The following is a 21,690-nucleotide window of genomic DNA, read 5'->3' as shown; positions in this document are numbered from 1 at the left end:
ATGAATGTATGTAGTATACAGAGCGATTTCAAACATGTAAAAGGAACATACGCGTAGGAAAAAAGAATAAAATTATACCAACATTTTATCGGTGGTTGTTTCTGGGAATTGAATTCTAGATGGTATGTTTCCCATTACATTTCTTTATTTTCCCATTTTTCTATACAGCACATGTATTACGTTTGACAAGGGGAAGGGGGAGAATAGTTTTTCCTCCTTCTTTTTAATCTGTTTTTAACCCAATAGCATTAGTAAAATCCATACTGTTTAGTAGACAAATTCTAGAGAAATGATGAGCTTACCAAACTAGCATTGAAATTGTTGTCTCTGAGACTTTCGTCTACATGGTTCATTTACTAACCTTTACCTATACCTGGATTTATTTTTGTGTTTTTTGTTTTGTTTTGTTTATTAAGTAGCCTCCATGTCAACATGGGACTCGAACTCACAACTCCCACATCAAGAGCTGCATGCTCTACTAACTGAGCCAGCCAGGCACCCCTATTTGTTTCTTTTTAATTTTTTTTAATGTTTATTTTTGAGAGAGAAGCAGAGTGTGAGTGGGGGAGGGGCAGAGGGAGACAGAGACACAGAATCTGAAGCAGGCTCCAGGCTCTGAGCTGTCAGCACAGAGCTTGATGTGGGGATCGAGCCCACAAACTGCAACACCATGACCTGAGCCAAAGTTGGCCACTTAACCCACTGAGCCACCCGGGGGGCCCCATTTGTTTGTTTGCTTTAATGGATGAACATACTTATACTAAGGGAAGGGTTAAGGTTTATAATATTTACCTCGAAGTAAAGACTCAGTAAACATGCCTTTGTTTTATCATGTTTCACGCATTTAATAAAATAAGTTAAATCAGCAACTCAATGTATTCCAAATGTGCCAACTAAAAGTAAATATAATATTCTTCCTTGTTTCCAGGTGCTTAGCAAACTTTGCCAATAGTCTTCCATTGCCTCGGATTAATTTATAGAGGGGAATTAATACCAATAATTAGAATTACAGACTAATATACATTTTTTTTTTTTTTACACATCTTAAACTGTGAAACAAGCTTGGGCTCTTGTTTTTTCAGGCATCAGGAGAAGGAAGTTTCTTCTCACTGGAAAAATGTATTCATCTTATCCTAGAGCAAAGAAAATAGTGAACAAATAAGCAAGTTTTTACTCTGGGGAAATGCTCTCAATCCCAACCCCCTTTTAATCTAAATTTGATTTCATGTTCCCAACAGCACTTCATTTGGTAGAGCAGAGTGTAAAGGCCACACCCGTGTGATCCAGGTAATTAAAGGACCTGCCGCTCAGTCTTCCGGACCCTCAATTCTCAGAGTACAGTGTCGCGACCAGCATCGTTGGTATCACCTGGGAGCTGGTTAGAAAGGCAGAATCCCAGAGCCCACCCCAGACCTACTGTATCGGAGTCTGAGTTTTAGTAAGACACCCATGTCATCTGTAGGCACATTAAAGCTTCAGAAGTGCTGGGCTGGACAACTTTAGCTGCTGTTGTTATATGCCACACGACAAGAAAGAAACGATACAAAGAAATGAATAAAACTTGTCGGTCTGAGGAAGGCAGCGGATGCTTCACAGTATCAAACAGAAACGTGTTTTAGAAGTACAATTAGATGATCGTGATTCTAAATTTAAATTTTAAGGCGCATGTATTAAGTGTTGGAAGAGTCACCACTACAATGACCATGTTGTGCATGAGGAAGAGAAAAAGAAGCACAAGTGAATAGGAAAAAGGTGGTGGTGAGGACCCATTGAATTATCTAAGTGAAGTATACTCTATGGGAGAAGTCCCTGGAAATATTGTAATCCGTGGAAAACCTGTCACTGAAAGCATCAGTTCGAAGCTGTTACACAATACATGCAACTTTGCATGACGAACACCCTAAAATCAATATGTCCCCTCGCTTTTCCCTCTATTTTGCATTCTATTTAACTTAGCAGTCTCAAGTAGGGAAAACCATATACTTTTGTGGAGGGAGAGACACATGTGAGTTAGCAGCAAGATGATTCTGAACATAGAGTAGGCATCCAACATGTACTTCCTGGTTCGTCATTCACTGGTCATTCTCATGACAAAAGGTGACTGAGGACCTACTTTGCCAGGCACCCTGCTAAGCATGTGGTCGTTAGTGGAAGAGACGTGGTTTGTGCTTTCATGGAGTTTCTGATACGTATGCCTTACTGCTGATCAGTTTTTAAAAACTATCTGTGGATTTTGTTCATCTATGATATTTCTGTGCCTCACGTCTACCTTTTTCATTGATGATGAGAAGAGTCTAATTCCTTGTTACCAATCTGGTTCGCATAGAATGATCAGCTGTGATCTGTATAGCAGATAGTAGGATTTCATATGGCAAAACGCAGCTGATAACTTACAGAGATGAACCTAAAATAAATAATCTAAGATATATAGATTATAATAATTATAATCTGAGATTATATAGATATAATAACCTAAGATATTATGATCACTGTTAGTGCTTGACCTGGGCTGTCGATAGAGGCCTAGAGGCTGCTAGGAAGGAAGTGTAGATGAGTAAAAATGAGGGGGAGCAATAAACAAGTCTCTCCTAACTTGTACAGATGAAAATAATGCAATCATGGTCAAAATGAAACACATGTGTTTTTAATCTTATGTCCCCAACTGATGAATTGGGTCATCTATTGGACTTTTATGTCTTCAAGTGAAGGTAATTTGTTCTTCAAACCAGTCTTATAATATGGCATTTAGCAAATCATTCACTTTTTAAAATAAATTGCTTTGTGAGTTTTCTTGGAATGATGAATTTACCCACTATACTTAGAACCTGACAAATTGGGTGGAAAGTTGAAATAAACAGCCCCCGATGGGCAAGAGGCCCAGACGTGAGCTGAATCAACATTACTTCAGGACACTGCTATCTTTGTGGATTTCGAGTAGAGCCGTCTCCCAGGATCCTAACCCCACATCCCCTCAGCCTGTTGAACCCCACCCACACTGGTTCCACCCTCGGGGTCAGTGACTAGATTCTCTGCCATGATGGCCCAGAGGTTAAGAGCATCATCCCAGAAATCAGACGGACACAGGTTGGTAGTGCTGGCCTCACCACCTCCCAGACACAGGATCTTGAGTAATGTAATGTCGCTGTGCCTCAGTTTTCTCACCTGGAAAATGGAAATTAAAGCTCACATCTTATGTGAACATGTGGATTACATAGCTATATAAAACACTTAACTGTTGTGCCTGGCACATGGCAAATGGTGGCCACTAGTCCTTTATTATTGAACCCATGTCTCCATACTGGTCCTTTTTTGCTACAATGAGTCCCCTTTAGTAACCAGGGTTCTTTCTTTCTTTAGCCTTGTGTCTCTGTCTCTTAGTGACTGCATTTTTCTCCCTACTGAATCAGATCCTAGAGACTGCCTCCCAGGAGACCCTCCTCCTTTGTGCCACTTTTTCTGAGCTCTCACCCCACTCTTAGGTTCAACAGACTCCCCAGCTCTTGGGCACAGTTTGACTCAGAAAGGCTCTAATATCTAGTGGTTAAAGGGCCCTGGAGACTGGCTGTCTGGATTCTGATCTCGGAACCTCTACTCACTAGCTGAGTGGCTCTGGGTAAATTATTCACCCTTTCTGTGCCTCAGTTTCCTAACCTATCAAGTGAATCGTACCTGTTTCCTGTGGTGGTTGTAAAAATTCAGGAGATTATTATACATAAGGAGTCTGGAATTATAAGTACAACACAGCATTACCCAAGCTTGGCATTTACCCACTTATCTCTTTTCATCCTAGGGTAACCTCCCATTTGTAGAGCTACTTTTAGGATTTGTAAACCGAATCTCAGGTCCCTAGAATATCTGGACACTGCTTACGCTTCCATGCCAAGACCCCTGCTTTCTCCACATCCTGCCACCAATTTCCTGGCAGACACGGACTATGACAGTGAGGAATGAATAATATTTTGTTTCAACCTTTATGTGTGTCTGTGAGGAACAGTGCGCTGGGCCCAGCTTGGTGGCCTTTCACCTCAACTGGGGTGACACCAAGGGAGCCAAGCAAAGTAGTAGTCTGATTCTTCCTTAATTCCCTCCTCTTCCCTCTCCCCATTTCCACTGGTAAGCAAAGATCATCCGTCTGGAAAAAGGGACAGCCCAAGGTGCCTCCCCAGCGAGGCTGGCCGTGTGCCACAAAGGCCTCCTTAGATAAAAAGGAAAGGGTCAGGAGTACAACTCAGAGGATGAACTTCTATTGTAGCGGTGGGATAATTTGCTTAGCTGAATTGTTACTGTTTGAGTTCCACGCTGAGGTTACACGGCTAAGCTAAAGGCAACCGGAGAGAAGCAAACCAAAAGAAGACTGAATTCTGATTGAGAACTTGAAATAAAGCATGCACCGCTGGTCTGTGAACTAATCGGAGCCCTTGGGGGCTTCAGCAGAAGTCAGGAGTGTCCGGATCTTACTTCCCAGCCCTCCGTGCCTTGAATAGTACTTGGCTTGTGGCAGCATACTGTTTCTGCTCCGTAGTCCTGGCTTCAAGACTCCCACAGGGAGATTCCTTCTAATGCTCCAAATCCCTTCCAGGGCCACTGTCAATATTTTCAAAAGCAAGATGACAATTATTAGCTTCTTTTTAGCGCAAAATGTTTTTTACAAGTGTTTATGTGGTCATTATTTTTCCAGTCATTTGGGTGGAGCATTATTTTGTGTGATTAATCAAACCACCCAAGGTCTTTAGTATTTGATCTTTTATTCCAGTTTGTTCATTCAGTTATCCCCCAGGCAATTAAACCTCTATAGTGCTATTAATTAGATAATTTAACTGGCCCTAAAGAAATAGATGAAAAGTCAATATAGAAACATACATAACAAAACACAAAGGATCAGTAATAAATTAGTTAATACATAGACTTCATGCAGCCAACCCTATCTGATTCGGATTTATTTCCTAGAAGTGCAAAATATTTCCAAAGATAATATAATTAAAAGCTACCGTATCATCAACTACATTCAACAATCTAATACATTGCACTCAATGCTATTTAATCTCCCCTTGAAGGAAACAACCAGCTCACAGCAAAAACACCGTAGCAAAATATTCAGGACGTGACAACTACACATTGATACAAAGCAGACGGCAGTTTTAAGTCCTGACATCCTTCGGTAAGTATTGTTTTAGTTCATTGATTTGCACTGGATCGTCCTCCATATCCTAAAGGCATTTGTTTGGCTCTCGAGAGTCAATCAACAAGCTTTTGGTAAAAATCTACCACCCACGCTAACATTTGATTCCTCCCTAAAGGATTCTGTGCCATGTGGTGATCAGGGGCACGGTGTTTGGGTTCAGGGGGGGAATCTGGGTTTCAGCCTTTGCTTCACCACCTAGCAGTTGTATGACTTTGGGCAAGTCATTTAACCCACGATGTCTCAGTTTCCCCAGCTTTGAAATAGGGAGGACACTTAGCTTGAAGAATTATTATAGGATTTGGATGAAATAAAGTGCTTTGTATTCAATAAATGGTAGCTATTAGTTTCACAGGGACAATAATCTTCCTATCCAAGCAGGGACTCAGATTCTATTTCCACAGTCAAAATCCATGAGCTGACTCACCAAGCGGGTTGTCAGCGCATGCCTCTCCCTCCCCACTCCTGAATGGAGTCGCTGAAGCCGGCAAGGTTTTCCGGCCTCCCTCAAAGACCTTCGGTGAAGATTCCACAGTCTCCTTCTGTCAAGACCTTACAAAGTTTGAGCTGTTCCTTATACCTAACCTAAATCTTTCCGCACTGTTCCACCCAGCTTCCTCCTCTTCTATCCTGTCTAGAGACAGAAAAGAGCTGCTACATTTATTAGATACCCCCTGTGTACAACAACTGGTAAGGCACCAAGGAAATAGGGGCGCCCTGGTGGCTCAGTCTGTTAGGCATGTGACTTTGGCTCAAGTCATGATCTCACAGTTCGTGGATTCGAGCCCTGTGTTGGGCTCTGGGCTGACGGCTCGGAGCCTGGAGCCTGCTTCGGATTCTGTGTCTCCCTCTCTCTCTGCCCCTCCCCCACTCACCCTCTGTCTGTCTCTCTTTCAAAAACAAACAGACATCAAAAAAAAATTTTTTTTTGGAAAGAAACCAAGGGAATAGGTTTAGTTTTGTTCCACATTGTGGGAAGTTCTGGCCAATGACAAACCATTTGAAATCAGGAGGCAGATGTAGAAAAACCACATTAAATTTGATAGAAAAATCATACTAATCTAATACTAAGCTTTCAAATGCAATCACAGGAATATCTGGAGGTTTACAACTTACTGGGGAATACACCTCAAATGTAAATGCAGATGTTCAGTAACGTGTGACCAAAAAATCAAAGCAAAATATAGTTATGTGTAAGTATTTATTGTACTCAGGGAAAGAGGCTGCTGGGAAAAAAAAAAAACAAAACAGCACTGCTTTGATTTGACTTGATGTTTGGATGAAGAAGTTACAGATGGTGATATGTTCAACTGGAGAAAAGGAAGCCAAGAGGGGCACCTGGGTGGCTCAGTCAGTTAAGCTTCCGACTTTGGCTCAGGCCACGATCTCAGTTTGTGGGTTCGAGCCCCACGTCAGGCTCTGTGCTGACAGCTCGGAACCTGGAGCCTGGAGCCTGCTTCAGATTCTGGGTCTCCCTCTCTCTCTGCCCCTCCCCGGCTTGTGCTCTGTCTCTTTCTCTCTTTCTCTCAAAAATGAATAAGCATTTTTAAATTTTTTTTTTTTTAAAGCTTAGAAAGAAGCACAAGTGCCTTTTGAAGCAGCTTCTTGAAAGAGAAATCCAAGTCCCTCAGTTCTGGGCATGTGCATTCCAAGAGGACGAAGAAAAGACAAAGAGGGGAGGAGGGCCAGGGAGACCACAGGGCTGGCATGCAACCTGGAAAGGAAAGGGCAGCTGAGAGGAAGCAATTCAATCCCTTCTGGAAGCTCAGAATCTTCAGGAGCGTCTTCTTCCCTCCTCCCTTCTCTGCCCCCAACCCCTTCTACTCAGAGACCTTTCTTTCTAGGTGTGTGTTTGTCCTGAATGGTAAGGTTACTAAACCATGACTTTATGCTAGAAATTTTAGCCAGGAGGACCTGGCCTGGTCTTTCAGGGAAGAGAAGTTTGCCCTTCAAGAATATTTTCGTTCCCTTCAGCTGTCTCTGCTTATGAGTAATGAACATTGGAGCTTGAAAAGCCAGTTTAGAGCCATATCATATGGGCTTCCTTTGTGTAAATATCGTCAAGAGATTTGACAGCAGGAAGAAAAATTCAAGCAATTTAAATTCATCTTTGGTGACTCCTAGGCTCTGTAATTCCCTTAACGTGCCTTTAGTGTCTAGTAAATTCCTTTACATTGTAGGTACACAAAATATTTTTGTTGAATGAATTAATGAATAACAAACATATCCACACTTGCTGAGCGATGTTTTACATTTTCTAAATTGGTACTAAATGTAATAAATAAACAAAGCTGAAAATTCAGTTTTTATGCATTCTGGGACATATAGACACAAGTTAATGGATTTGGCAGGACACTTGGGAAAGTCATTGCAAAAGGTAATGTTGTGTAACAGAAAACTAGTAAGTGTTATTAATCGGATTTTTCATGATTACTATAACCTCTGCAGGTTGTAGCCAGGAAAATATAAAAGCCCTTGCAACTTGAAAACATTAAATTAAAACATTAATGTATTTCCACACAGTCCTCTGTAGAAGTTCTTAGAAATGTAGAAACAGTTTTAAGATAAATGGTAAAATGATAAATGATAATACCTGTTTCACAAGCTTACCTCTTCATTTTAAAAAGTTGTAAGGAGGGGGGAAATCTTCAGGGAGTCACTAAGAATATGTGAATGATGAAATAGGCTAATTCTTACCTATCCAGAACGTTCCATAAGTTGGAACTTTCCCATGAGTTCCATTCTCTTTTTTTAATTTTTTTTTTTACAGTTTATTTATTTGTTTTGAGAAGAAGAGAGAGAGAGAGAGAGAGAAGGATGGGCAGAGAAAGACGGAGAGAGAGAATCCCAAGCAGGCTCCCCGCTGTCAGTGCAGAGCCCAATGTGGGTCTCGATCCCACAAACCATGGGATCGTGACCTGAGCCGATAATCAAGAGTTGGACACCTCACTGGCTGAGCCACCCAGGTGCCCTCCCCCACCCCCCAAACTCCATTCTCATCTGACAGAAGATTTGAGCAGAAAATGGCATTTGTTTGTCAGGATGATGAGACTGTTTTTGAGTAGAGGCCAGACCCTGTCCTTATCTGGCAGGAATGTGTAAATCCTCTGACAACTGTTCTACCTCAAGTTTGAACTTAACTTGAGGCAGAACTTGGAAAAGATTGTGACAGCTTTTCTTTTACTGAAGAGAATACTATCTGCTACCAATACAATTTCAATAATAATAACCTCAGAAAACATAATCTTATATTTAATATTTTTAAATTTTTTTAAACATTTATTCATTTTTTTTGAGAGACAGAGAAAGACAGTGCGAGCAAGGGAGGGGCAGAAAGAGAGGGAGACACAGAATCTGAAGCAGGCTCCAAGCTCTGAGCGTTAGCACAGAGCCTAACGTGGGGCTTGAACTCGCAAACTGTGAGATCATGACCTGAGCCGAAGTCAGACGCTTAACTGACTGAGCCACCCAGGAGCCCCAATAATCTTATGTTTTAAAAGAGACATTATAAGCCAATGGCTCAGAGCAAGGACATCAGCTTCTGAAAAGCCTTGCGCACTGTGTGACAAAGGGTAAGTCACTGTACCTCCCTGAGCCTCAGCTTCCAGATCTGCAAAATGGGAATAATAAGAGTGCAGGGTCATTGCAAGGGTTGAAAGATATAATTTATAAAAACCGCAAAAATATAATAGTAATACTATTCGTTACTAATAATACTTATTATGATTACCGCCACCATCATATATATGTAGACGCCCTGGACCCACACCTACCCCTTACCCCAGCCTCCACTGCTTCTCACTGAGCCCACCTATCTCTGTACAAGGAGCCAGGAAAGAATCAAAATCCCCGAGAAGAGAGGGCTAAGCAGCCTGGAAGCCCATGTTTCCTGTGGTCACTGATGTCCTTCCCCAGATCCAAGTAAGGGGTAACAACCACCTGGGATATCTCGCCCATGTCAACGTGGTCACAACTCTTTTTGTTGCTTGTTTTATTTTTGAGAGAGAGACAGAGTATGAGACGGGGAGGGGCAGAGAGAGAGGGAGACACAGAATCCGAAGCAGGCTCCAGGCTCTGAGCTGTCAGCACAGAGCCGGACGCAGGGTTCTAACCTCTGAACTTCGAGTTCCTGACCTGAGCAGAAGTCGGGCTCTTAAACGACTGCACCACCCAGGCTCCCCACCCCCCTCCCCCCCATCGTCACAACTCATAGTAACCGCTGCCACAACACGACCACATGAACAACTAGGTAGCTCATTTCGCTGAAGGCCCCAGAAGACAAACCTGAATCTCCTACTGCCACCCAAACAAAAGTATTCCAAAATAAGGGCAATGTTTACTCCGTTACACGTCCATAAAACCTATGGGGCGCCTGGGTGGCTCAGTCGGTTAAGCGGCTGACTTCGGCTCAGGTCACGATCTCACAGACTGTGAGTTCGAGCCCCGCGTCGGGCTCTGTGCTGACAGCTCAGAGCCTGGAGCCTGTTTCAGATTCTGTGTCTCCCTCTTTCTGACCCTCCCTCGTTCATGCTGTATCTCTCTGTCTCAAAAATAAATAAATGTTAAAATTTTTTTTAAAAAAACCTAATTAATGCATCTTAGACTTCTTATTTACTTCCTTCAACCCAAGAAAAAGAAAATTTTGATCTTACACCGATTTCACTCAACCAGAGGAAAAGAGAAAAAGCACAGAAATAACTAAGTCCACTGCTTCTGGGCACTTCCATAATTGTCATCATTAGTTCGGTCACAAACAAAACATGCTATGATTTAAGTTGCCTGACGTCAGGCCAACCCCCCTCTTAATAAATGGCCTAAGCTCTTTGGCAAGTTCACCCTTTGCTATGTGACCTGGCGTTTTGGTGCTTTATCGACAGTTGAGGGAAACGCCAGCCTGGATGCTTACTGAAATCTCACTTCCCTCAATCCGATTGTGGTGAGAGGATGTGGAATTCAAGCAAACCCAATTAATGCATCCCTTGCTACACAAATATGCTTGCATGCATGCATATATACCTTGGGGTCCCTAGAATTTAGATTTAGATATTTAGAATTCAGATATTTTTAGATTTTCTTTAATGTCTATTTTTTTTTTTTTTTTGAGAGAGAGAGATAGAGAGACAAAGTGAGAGCAGGGGAGGGGCAGATAGAGAGAGACACAGAATCCAAAGCAGGCTCCAGGCTCCAAGCTGTCAGCACAGAGCCCAAAGGGGGGCTCAAACTCACGAACCGCGAGATCATGACCTGAGCCGAAGTTGGAGGCTTAACCGACTGAAACACCCAGGCGCCTCCTAGACTTGGGTATGTCTAAGAAATAGTATAGATTGTTTATCTATAGTCATAAATTCAAATATATATAATACATGTATATATTATATATATATATATCTGTATATTGTAGATGTATGTATACATATATGTAGATATATATATATCTGTATATATATATGTATATATATAATGTATCTACTAGTTAGATGTTTTATTTAAAGCAGGCCAGAGGTAAGAAATAATTGGCTCTCCTACTCTTATTTTGTTCTACTTTTGTTGGAGGCATGGATACCAGAGAAACACATTTTTTCCCATTTCCACCATGAAAGGAGAAAGTCTGCAGTGGACGTGTGAACATAGCTTGTGAAATGCCCCACTTGACTGGGGAACTTCACACGCAAGGGGGAACAGAGTGGGCAGGCCAGCTAGGGTGGCATAACCCAACTCCAGTCACTGCCGCCAGCTGTGAACGTCAACTTGGTCGTCACATCTCTCTTTCTCCTCCCTTCTCCCTCTTCACCCAACACAATCTAAACATCTAGATTTGTATGTAAAAAGTCCTGATTTTTAAAATGTTGACAGCTGCTTCATATACTCAAAAATTACAATGCAGAACAAATAAATATGTCTATCTGCTTGCAAGATGAACCTACCAGAGGAGTCAACAGTTAGGGATCCTGACCCAAACTAAGATACCCCCGACAGCCTCACTAGATGTGGGACGTGGTGATCTGGAGTGGGTATGGAGGGTGGCTCTCTGGTTTTGGACTTGGACATGAGGCCACGTCATGCATTGGGATAGGTGATATATAGGAAGGAATAAACCAAGGAGAAGCATGAGTTTTGTTTGGGACGTGCTGATGTTGCACATGGGACATCCACTGAGAGAAACTTAGCCTGGAGACACAGATTTCAGACACAGGCACATCATAATGAGGTAGTGGTAGAAAGAGTGGGAATAGTGGTGATGATCCAGGGAAAGCCAATGGAACAATCAGAAAACTGTGGGTAACACCCTGATAAACACTAATATTCGATGATGAGGATGTGTGGGAGAAAGTTCTTAAAGGAGGATGAAAAGTGATGAAAAGTGAGAGAAGAATAAGGACATTTTAGTATCAAGGAGTGTGAGGAAGAAACAAGGTTTAAGGAGAGAACTCATCTATGAGTTGACATATCAACTATGTCTCGTGTTGCAGAAATCTCAAGCCAGTCAAGGGCAGAACCGTACCCGTGGGACTGAGTCATAACATGTCACTGGAAACACTATAGTGCATAAAACCCAATGGGATTTGGGGGTCAGACCTGAGTTTGGAATCTGGTTTTGCCACTTAAAGCATCACCTTGGACAGCAAAAACCTCTCAAAATCTCAGTTTTCTCATCCATAAAATGGGGATCATAATACCTACATCACATGGCTTTTATGAGGATTTGTAGTAAGCAAAATAAAGCCCCCATCCTCATGTAGCTTATGTGGGAGAGGTCGTCAATAAAGAAGTATACAAATAAATACTTAATTACAGGTAGCAATTTTTTAAAGAGCGGAAAGAAGAAAGTGGTATAGAACATTAGAGAGTAATTGGAGGAGTGGGTAGTCTCTATTTTAACCTGGTAGAGATGTTACCTCCAAGAAGGTGACATTTGAGCTGAAACTTGAAGGAAAAGGGAGAAAGACATTTGATGGTCTGGGCAAAGTGTAAAGGTTCTGAGGTGGGAAGGGGTTTGGCATGTTCCAGAACATCAGGAAAATCTGTGTGGCTACGGTGGGGTGGGGAAGCATAAGGGTTGACTACAGAAGTTGAGCAGACCACACAAGGGGACTGGGATTTCGACTAAGAATAATAAGGAGCCATCGGAGAATTCTGAGTATGGAGGCGATGTGCAACGAGTTATGTTGTGAGAGCTCCCTCTGGGTTCTGTGTAGAGAACAGAATGGGGGGGACAGCAGTAGAAGCTGTAATAGGATGCTACTACTGGGCTTGGAAGACATGAAAGGGGCTTGGACGAGGTTGCAGTTGGGGAGATTTAGGATGTATTTCCAATGTAGACTTAACAGGATTAGCTAAGGGACTGGATAGGAAGTTTGAAGATTTGACTTTTAGATATTGGGCCTAAGCAATGGAGTGGATGGTGATGTCATTTGCTGAGATGGGGAAGAGCTGTTGAAGGGTGGTGTAGAGTAAGAGTCCTGTTCTGGACACGTTAAGTTTGAGAGGCCTAATGGACACCCAGGTGGGAAGTTAAGTTATGCTTTGGGGATCTGAGGGGAAAAGAGGCCAGAGATACAAATTTTGGAATCATGAGCGCAGCGGGGCTGGATGTGATCGCTCAAGGAATGAATGTAGGGCCTGTGACTGAGCTCTCCAAAGTTTAGAGGGGAGGAGGAGGGACAGCCAGCAAAGGTGACAAAGAGTAGCACCAGCAAAACCAGGAGACTGGAGCATGGTGACCCGGAGGCTAAGTGGACAAAGTCTTTTCAAAGGGAAGGAGTCAACAATTCTGTCAGGTGCTACAGAGAAGTTGAGTGTGATGAGTTTGGGGGCTGTGTTTGACTTTCAAGATCATCGGATTTGACCTTCAAGAGGAAGGTCACTCACCATCTGGAAACGAACAGTTTCCTTGGATTCACGGAAACAGAAGCCTATTTGCAATGGGTGAAGGAGTAAATAGTAAAGGCAGCAGTGGAAGCAACGGGTCTAGTGTGCTTACCGTTAACACGTAGGAATAGCTGCTATGGGCGCCATACTAGCCCCTAAAAATTTTATGCAGAGGTCTGCGTGTATGGGACAAGCTGTGCTCTCCAGAAAGAGAAGTGATTGCTTTCATCGTGTATTCAAAGGAGTCTGTCACTGTCACTGGAAACCCCGCAGTAGGAGGCTCAGTGGCTGGCCCAGAGTGACAACACTCAGACTATGCACCCTCCCTGTGCCAGTTCCCTGTTGTGGCCAAGGACACAGGGCTGCCAGCCTTATTCATTTTTTTTTTTTTTTAAGAACAGAAAAAGAAAAAAAAAATCAGTAGTTCCTGTTTTCCATAAGCAAAGCCCCTTTAAAACTTAACCTTCCATCGCTACTCGGGCTTTTGGCTTAGATCAAATGCAGTGTGTGCTCTGGTCAGTTAAAATACCTGGTAAGTCCTCTACCTGAGGACAATACGTTACGTGGATTTGGGGAGCAGGGAGATGGAATAGGAGCTCTCTCCGTCCACACATCGAGCTGGTATTGCAGTATCTCCAGGGATGGTGAACCCAAAATAAATAAATAAACGAACATAAAAATAAAAATATATAAAACTTTAATCTTCCAGAGTCTGTTCTCAGTCTGGACTAAAAGACCCCCACCCCCCCCACTGTGCGACCTCTGGTGGCTGTTTCAAAAAATGCAGCCCAAGCATTTCTATTTTATAGGAAGGATATTTGCAAAGATGGCTTAGAAAAATGAATTTTTTATAAATCATATCATATTTCCTAATCGCTTATATTGTCAAAAAATCAATTGTAACCAATAACAATAATACAATATCTAGCTAGTATATACATTATAGAGTTATAAGCGCGTATATGAAATAACCCCAAAATAAAAGTGTAAGACTTAAAAATCTTGTTAACCACTAGGGAAATTGTACATATAGGCAGAGTTCCAGAGAAGCAGTTTAGTAGAAGCATTCTACATTCAGACTTTATATTTTCCTTCCAGACACAGTATCAGTAAAACTGGCCATTTTTTGCTGGTCTCTTCTTTCGTAAGAATGGGCAATAGAGGAGGCCTAAAATCTGTTTGTATGGCTGGTTCTGTGATGGAAAGTGGGAAAAAAAAATTGGAGAGTCTGAAAAAATGCACTTATGGGCCTGCAGCATCAGCTCTTGGGAATCCTTAGAGAATTTAGGCCCCGCTGCGGATTCAACAATCCTCCTCAGAAAATGTCAAGTTCTCTGAGTATAGGAGTCACATCTTACAGTTCTTTTCTTTCCTCTAGGAATGCTGGTACCCAAGAGATTTGCAATAAAAACCTGATTGTTTGAAAAGCATGAAATGTGCACCCAGTAGTCACTGAGAAGGAATCACAAAAACGAGGGGCTCCAGTGGTTCCAAAATAACATCTGTGAGGGATTCTGGGCTTCTAGAGCTTATCTTTTCCCAAACCATCAATGAGAACTGTCAATACCCAGACCATATAACCCATAAACTATGTGTATATACAATAAAATTCTTGGATGGTTTTTTGACCTGTTTATTTAAAAAAAATTTTTTAATGTTTATTTATCCTTGAGAGAGAGAGAGAGCATGTGCATGAGTAGGGGAGGGGCAGGGGGAGGGAGACACAGAATCTGAAGCAGGCTCCAGGCTCCCAGCTGTCAGCACAGAGCCCTACACGGGGCTTGAACTCACGAACCGCAGGATCATGACCCTAGCCAAAGTCAGACACTCAACCAACTGAGTCACCAGGCACCCCGGTTTTTTGACCTGTTTAAATGACTTCGACTCTTCTGGGTCAGCGGTTTTTCAAACTGGTCCCTGGGCCATCAGCCTCAACATCAACCGTGAACTCGGTAGAAATGCAAATTGTGCCCATTCCCCCCCCCCCCCCCCCCAACTACTGAGCCAGTTACTGTAGGAATGAGTCCCAGCATTCTGCTTTTAACATGCTCTCCCCGGTAATTCTGATGAAATCGAAACTCTGGGAACCACTGTTATTGGTCATACCTATATTGATAAAGATTGAACATGTTATTGTGCTTTTCCTGGTAAAAACTCTACTTCTCATTAAATTAAATAATTCCACCAAAAATGTGGGGCGGCATTGTAGATGCTGACGCCCAGCTCATTTTTTTTCCTAAATATAAGCTTATTTGCACAGAGGTGAACTAATTATAAAATTAGCTCAAGAATTTCCCAAGGATCCATTTTTCTTCTGATAGTCATGGTTTTGTAATCAATAAAATAATCACTCTCCCATCAAATAGGTAATTTCAGTTTCATTTCAGAACTACACTTCGTTTGTCACTGAGATTACCTGCAGGTGGGTTTTTAATGTGACATTCATCTCTTTTAATATAAAGTTCTTCTTCCAGTACTTCCTTAATTCGCTTATGTGGTTCTGAATACAAGAATTTCTTCCCTGTAAAGACATTAATCAAATTAGTTACTTATCATAAATTACGCCCAACTTGCTGGCCATTATGCCCACTGAATAACTATTTTCTAGAAGGACACATCCTTCCATACAGAGAGCAGATGATTTCCCCCTGAGACTCTATTTTGGAAAAAAATCCCTTTCATTGTAATTTTTGGTTCTTTTGGGACTTTTTGCCGTCACATAATTCCTGAACTTTTGTGGTGAGTTTCAGATACCTCTTTTCAGGTATTATGAAGAAATAGATGGAGTTTCCTTCGTTAGCTTCAAGATAACTCATTTATTCAATAAATCCCTTTTTTTTTTTTTTAGTTTATTTATTTTTTGAGAGAGAGAGAGCAGGGGAGAGGCAGAGAGAGAGGAAAGGAGAGAGAGCATCCTAAGCAGACTCCACACTGTCAGCACTGAGCCCGATGCAAGACTCAGGCTCATGAACCGTGAGATCACGATCCGAGCCGAAATCAGGAGTCAGACACTTAACCAACTGAGCCACCAAGAAGCCCCTACTCAATAAACCCTTAGCACAGACCTACTCTGTGCCAGGCATTTGGCTAGGGGCAGAGGACCTAGCAACGAATAAGACACATGTGTGCATGAAGTTTATAATCCAGATACATGACACAGAACAGCCCCAGCATTATTTATCATTACTTTTAGAGGGGCGCCTGGGTGGCGCAGTCGGTTAAGCGTCCGACTTCAGCCAGGTCACCATCTCGCGGTCCGTGAGTTCGAGCCCCACGTCAGGCTCTGGGCTGATGGCTCAGAGCCTGGAGCCTGTTTCCGATTCTGTGTCTCCCTCTCTCTCTGACCCTCCCCCGTTCATGCTCTGTCTCTCTCTGTCCCAAAAATAAATAAAACGTTGAAAAAAAAAATTTTTTTTAAATAAAAAAAAATAAAAAAAAAAATCATTACTTTTAGAGATCAACCTGAATTGTAGTAATGAACCACAGATGGACATATGACTTTTTCCTGGCCTCTAAGCCTGGCCCTGTAGGATATCACTGCTATTGTGGAGGACTGCATTATTTGTTCTAAGCACTTTAGCAATATTTCTTCTGCTCACCCCCCGCCCCGAGCTCTGTGCTGACACTGTCTTCCCCAGTCTCTCCTGTCAGCCCCACTCTCTTGGTCTCTGAGCTTCATCATGGCCCTGCTGCCCATTCCCACCTCAAAGCCTTTGTACATTCCATTTTCGGCCTGAGCTGCCTTTCTCCTAATATTTTTTGCCTGGGTAACTTCGACTCCAATTTCAAGTGCAGGCTAAAACGTCAGTTCTTTGGGGAAACTTTCCCTGACTCTACAATCTTGAAATGTCCCTGGTTACTTTTTCTCATGATACCCTCTTTTCTTTTATTTCATTTATTACAATTTGTATATGGCTTCATTTGCTTTATTTGCCATTATTTATGTAACTACTAGTTGAGTATATGCCTTCCTTACCAGACCATACATACTGTAGGGCAGGAATGTTGTCTGTTCAGTCCACCCGAGTCCTAGAACACAATCTGGCACAATAATAGACCAAATATGTGTTCAAGCAGAACTCAGCATGGTTAAATTAGATAGAGTTCAAAGACTACTCTTGTGCATGAATTCCAATGCAGCCTTGTCAATGTAAGGGAACAAGTAGTTCTAATCTTAATACTCAAAAGCTCAATCCAAGGAACCATGGAAAACCTAAACAACCAAATACTTTAGCTATTTTAAGATGTGACTTGAACTCACAGTAGTATGTGCCTCATCTTTTCCAGACTAACCGATACACTGGTGAATAGATTTGACTTGTGTACAGACTGGTCCAAATGAGGTAATAGACCAGTTGCCTCTGGCTGTGTGGGTCATTCCTGGTCATGGAAACTCAAACATGCCCTCAAACATGAACAAGGTAAAATTAGACACTTTCTGGGTCTCACGTTTGTTTCCCAAAAGTTAGGAGTCCTATGAATGGGAGGTGGCAGTTAGCATTACTCAATCTTAACTTTGGTTTAAATGTTTTTGGCTAAATTAGGAGCTGAAGGAAGGAAAGGGTGTAGGAACCATGGCTAAGAAGGAAGAAAATCCTGTAACCGGTCAGTAGTACAGAAGAGATCACCTGCTCTAAGTGCAAGTCTCTTGACGAATTTCAGCTGTGCTGCTACAAGAGTTTCTGGAGAAAATCATTAAAGGTTTTGAGGAACTGTTAAAAATTACAGTGAGAAAGAGCTTAGTCTAGGCAAATATTCCCTGCTCCAAGAAGGAAGGAGGAAAGGAAGAAAGGAAGGAGGGAAGGAAGGAAAAGAAAGAAGGAAGGAAAAAGGAAAAAATTCTACAAACTCTGACATAGCAACTGGATGTTGATCTTCATCATTTTGAGTGGGTTAGTCAACAGATGGCTTGTGAGTCACAGACAATGAGGAACAGTGATCACCAAGTTTTAAGGACCTACTTAAAACAATGTTATCCCAGACTAAATGGCTTTCTTTTGTTAAGAGCTAATTAACAATTGCTATAATTTATTGAATGCTACCATACATATATTGTTAGCATCTTACATATATTATCTCTCTTTCTCAAAATCACTCTATGGGCAGGGATAATTATTCCTAATTTGATAGTTGAGAAAGCAACTCTCAGAAATCACAAACCTAGTCATAAAAATTAAAAGCCAAGCCTACCTGATTCCCAAACCCCAGTTACTACACTAGCTAGATTAGGAGGATGTTGTAGCCATAATGTATCTGCATTTCAACAAAGGCATTTGATAAAGTGTATTTGTAGGAGGCAGAGCACTCATGGCAAAGATCAGGGTCTTCTAGAGGCTCCACTCGGAACTCTTGGAACCACCTCCTAATTTGGATATAGGAATTGCCAATAAATTCACCAAATGTGAGAATGGCACAGACTTGCTGAATGGCAAACTCAGGACTCAAAGGGCTGCTTGCATACCAGGAACGAAATGCTAAATTTCATAAAATGGTATTGATGGCGATAAATACACTAACTTGTTTTTAGGACGAGACAATTAACTGCATAAATATAAGGTAGGAAAAGTTTCCAAATGTTTTCAATTGGACGAAAGAGGAAAGAGAAACTAAGGATGTCATAGACTGCATTTGTTATGTATATTAATAATACAATGTACCTGCCAAAACAGCTAATGTGATCCTGGATCCGTTTAATAGAAGCATAAGGTTCAGCTCAAGGGAGGTTATCGTCCACCACACTAGCCTAATCTGATCACATCTGGAATACTGGATTCAGTGATTTAATAAACCGGAGAATGTTGGAAGAGGTTAGCCAGCACGGTGAGAGAGCTCCAAAGAATTTTAAAGATGACACTGAAGTCTATGAAAGATTTGGTGGCTGCTCAAATATCCACCTTCCTACAATTTAAGGGTGTTTCATTGGAAAAGGACCTCATTTCACCTCTGTCTATTTCAGATCAGATCTGTGATGAGGGAGTAGAAACTACAGAGAGATTGAAGACCTTTCCAAAAAACATTTGAAAATTGAATGGGTACTTCATGTGGGTGTGAATAGCCTGGCTCTACTTAGGCTGAGGCCCTCAGAGAAGATTCTCCGGAAGGCGGAAGCAAGAACTCCACATGCCCCACCCCCCGACTTTGTGAGTTCCTGAAAGTTTGGACACATGCCTTAATTCGTTACTCACTTCTCTGCAGCTTGCCCAATGCCTGGCATGCAGTAAGGAAAGTTCCCAGATGGAATTTTAGTCAGAATAAGGATGTACTTAAATATACTGTACACTTAAACATACTAGATTTCATTGCTGTAAGTAAGACCCCTGCATGCTGTTGATAATAATCCAAGGAATGTGGGGCTGATGCTGAGGGAAGAGGCCCTTTCATTAGGAGACACAGGTTCTGCGGGTCCTTAATGAGGTGTCCTGGGAGCAGAGTGTGTGGCCCCCTGAGACAGGGGAGCTGAGCCCACCCCTCCCTCCTGGGGTCTGCCTGGGCACCGAAGGAACTGCTAGAGCCTGAGGCCGGTCCCTAGAGAGGCAATCAAGGAGGCAATGCAGAAGGGCTAGAAACTGCTGGTGTTCCTCTTTTGGCCTATGATATTCACCATCATCATTCCTCAGCACTCACTGAAAACCTGTAGAGCACAAGTGGGCTGTGAAACATCTGTAAATTCGCGGAACAACATGGATGAGTGCTGAGGTCTGGAGCAGACTCAGGTTTCAGCCAGGTTGGTCGTGACTGGACCAGAGCTGCCTTTACTCACTTGAATATTGTTTGTGTGTTCGGCAGGGCAAAGGAGGAAACCGTGTGTTGAAATGTGGCCCATAATTGTGAGATTCTAAAAGCCTCAGGTAGTAACAATTGATCAACTGAGAGTCCAACAGATGTGAGTTTAAGTGTTTTAAGTATTTCTCCAGCATTGGCTGAACCACTGTAGGAAAGTCACTTCATTTCCTCTAATCTAGACCTCAGTTTTTTGGTCTGTAAAATGAAGGAATTGGCAAAATGATCTACGTATTTGTGTGTGTGTGTGTGTGTGTGTGTGTGTGTATAATTTATATATATACAGATTATAAATGTCTATACATTTTATTATATAGAAATTAATATATATTATTTAGATATAAATAATAATTCATATACAATATATAATACATAATTGTACATAACATATGGAATTTATAGCAATATATTAATATATAATACATATTTTATATATAAATATATTTATATTATTTACATATACTTAGTATATAAAATAATTTGCATTATTTATATATATTTATTATATATAAATATATAAATATATTCTTATATATTTATTATATACAATTTTAAATTTATATTATATATTACAGATTTTTATAATTATAATTTTATAATTTTATTTTCTATGCAGATTTTATATTTACAATTTTATAATTTATACACACGTATACACACACACACACACACACACACTTTTTTTTCAATACCTTCCAGGCCAATGCCACTACCTATAGGTTGGAGGCTACTTGGGCTCAGGGAGACTTTTGTGAAGCAGGCTTTGGGGAAAGGGACCTGATCCTCTCGACCACAGTGCCATCAGCTCCCCTGCCTTTGCCGAAACGGCAGCTCTGCCCCCTCCCTCCAAAACCCTCCTGGCCCCAGCCAGTCTTACTGGCGTTTCCCCCCAGTCCCCATTTCACGCGTTCTGCACGCCACACGTCCCTCCGCGCCGGGTGCGCGACTGGAGGGGAACTCACGCTGTTTGCAAGACTCCTGGGGTCCGCCGCCGCCGGGCTCCCCTCGCGCCCCGCACCCCAGTCCCGCCGGCGGCCGAGGCTGCTCCCCGTCGCGGCCCGGCTCCGGCGCCGCCACCGAGGTCACCGCCACCGCTTCCTCCCGCCTCATGCCGCGGGGATCTTCGCCGGCTGCCCCCGGCCTTCTCCGCTTCTCCGCTCCTCCGCGCGCTACCTAGGGAACGCCGGGCGTCTCCGGTTGCCATAGTGACTGCGGAACCTCGCGGCTGCAGAAGTTCTCAGCGTGCTTCTCCAAGGCCCTAGGTGTCCCGCGCCCCCGGGGCGGCCCTGAAGTTAGGGAGCATCGATTACCTACCCACCAAAACAAAGGACTTTCCATTAGGCTTTCGTTTGTTTCTCACTCCCACTTCGCAGGAGTAGCGTTACTATTCCCAGGTAGGGAAACTGAGATTCAGGAAAGCTAAGGAAATTGTCCGAGGTCACAGGCCCAAAGAATAGATCACCCCCTGGACTCCAGGTAGGGGTAGGAGCAGTTACTAGACAGGTGAGTTCAGGGTAAGGTCGCTAGTTTCACGTGCGTTGAGCTCATCCTGTCTCGCTCCCTGCTACACATGTGATCAAATAAATGCATGTGGAGGATCCCAAACTTTTGGATTCTAAGTTGTTTTTATTTTTTTTTTAATTTTTTTTAACGTTTATTTATTTTTGAGACAGAGAGAGAGCATGAACAGGGGAGGGTCAGAGACAGAGGGAGACACAGAATCGGAAGCAGGCTCCAGGCTCTGAGCCATCAGCCCAGAGCCCGACGCGGGGCTCGCACTCACAGACGGCGAGATCGTGACCTGAGCTGAAGTCGGACGCTCAACTGACTGAGCCACCCAGGCGCCCCTCTAAGTTGTTTTT

At 42.5% G+C, this 21,690-nt stretch overlaps 1 protein-coding gene and 1 non-coding gene across 3 annotated transcripts; one reads left to right on the top strand and one right to left on the bottom strand.

Annotated features, from left to right (window-relative positions):
• Positions 1 to 820: 820 nt before the first annotated feature.
• On the bottom strand, positions 821 to 21,098 carry CUNH11orf97 (chromosome unknown C11orf97 homolog). Of its 2 annotated transcripts, none has more exons than XM_040489647.1 (4): positions 20,791 to 21,098; positions 15,465 to 15,569; positions 4,392 to 4,584; positions 821 to 1,133 (listed from the first exon to the last, which is right to left on the bottom strand). In XM_040489647.1, exons 1-3 carry the CDS (start codon positions 20,936 to 20,938, stop codon positions 4,406 to 4,408), a joined length of 432 nt encoding a protein of 143 aa, XP_040345581.1. In that variant the 5' UTR covers positions 20,939 to 21,098; the 3' UTR covers positions 821 to 1,133; positions 4,392 to 4,405. The 2 variants fall into 2 exon arrangements, with proteins under 2 accessions (XP_040345581.1, XP_040345582.1); XM_040489648.1 differs by having other exon boundaries at positions 4,459 to 4,584; positions 20,791 to 21,096.
• LOC121039568 (U2 spliceosomal RNA) lies at positions 13,517 to 13,703 on the top strand. Its single transcript, XR_005794848.1, has one exon. It is a non-coding gene; the product is annotated as a U2 spliceosomal RNA (small nuclear RNA).
• Positions 21,099 to 21,690: the final 592 nt, after the last annotated feature.

Source organism: Herpailurus yagouaroundi, unplaced genomic scaffold (assembly GCF_014898765.1).
Source record: "Herpailurus yagouaroundi ecotype Mexico unplaced genomic scaffold, PumYag 180, whole genome shotgun sequence".
NCBI classification, from domain to species: domain Eukaryota; kingdom Metazoa; phylum Chordata; class Mammalia; order Carnivora; family Felidae; genus Herpailurus; species Herpailurus yagouaroundi.
The sequence above is the reverse complement of the archived record's forward strand: the minus strand, read 5'-3'. Positions and strand labels throughout refer to the sequence as shown.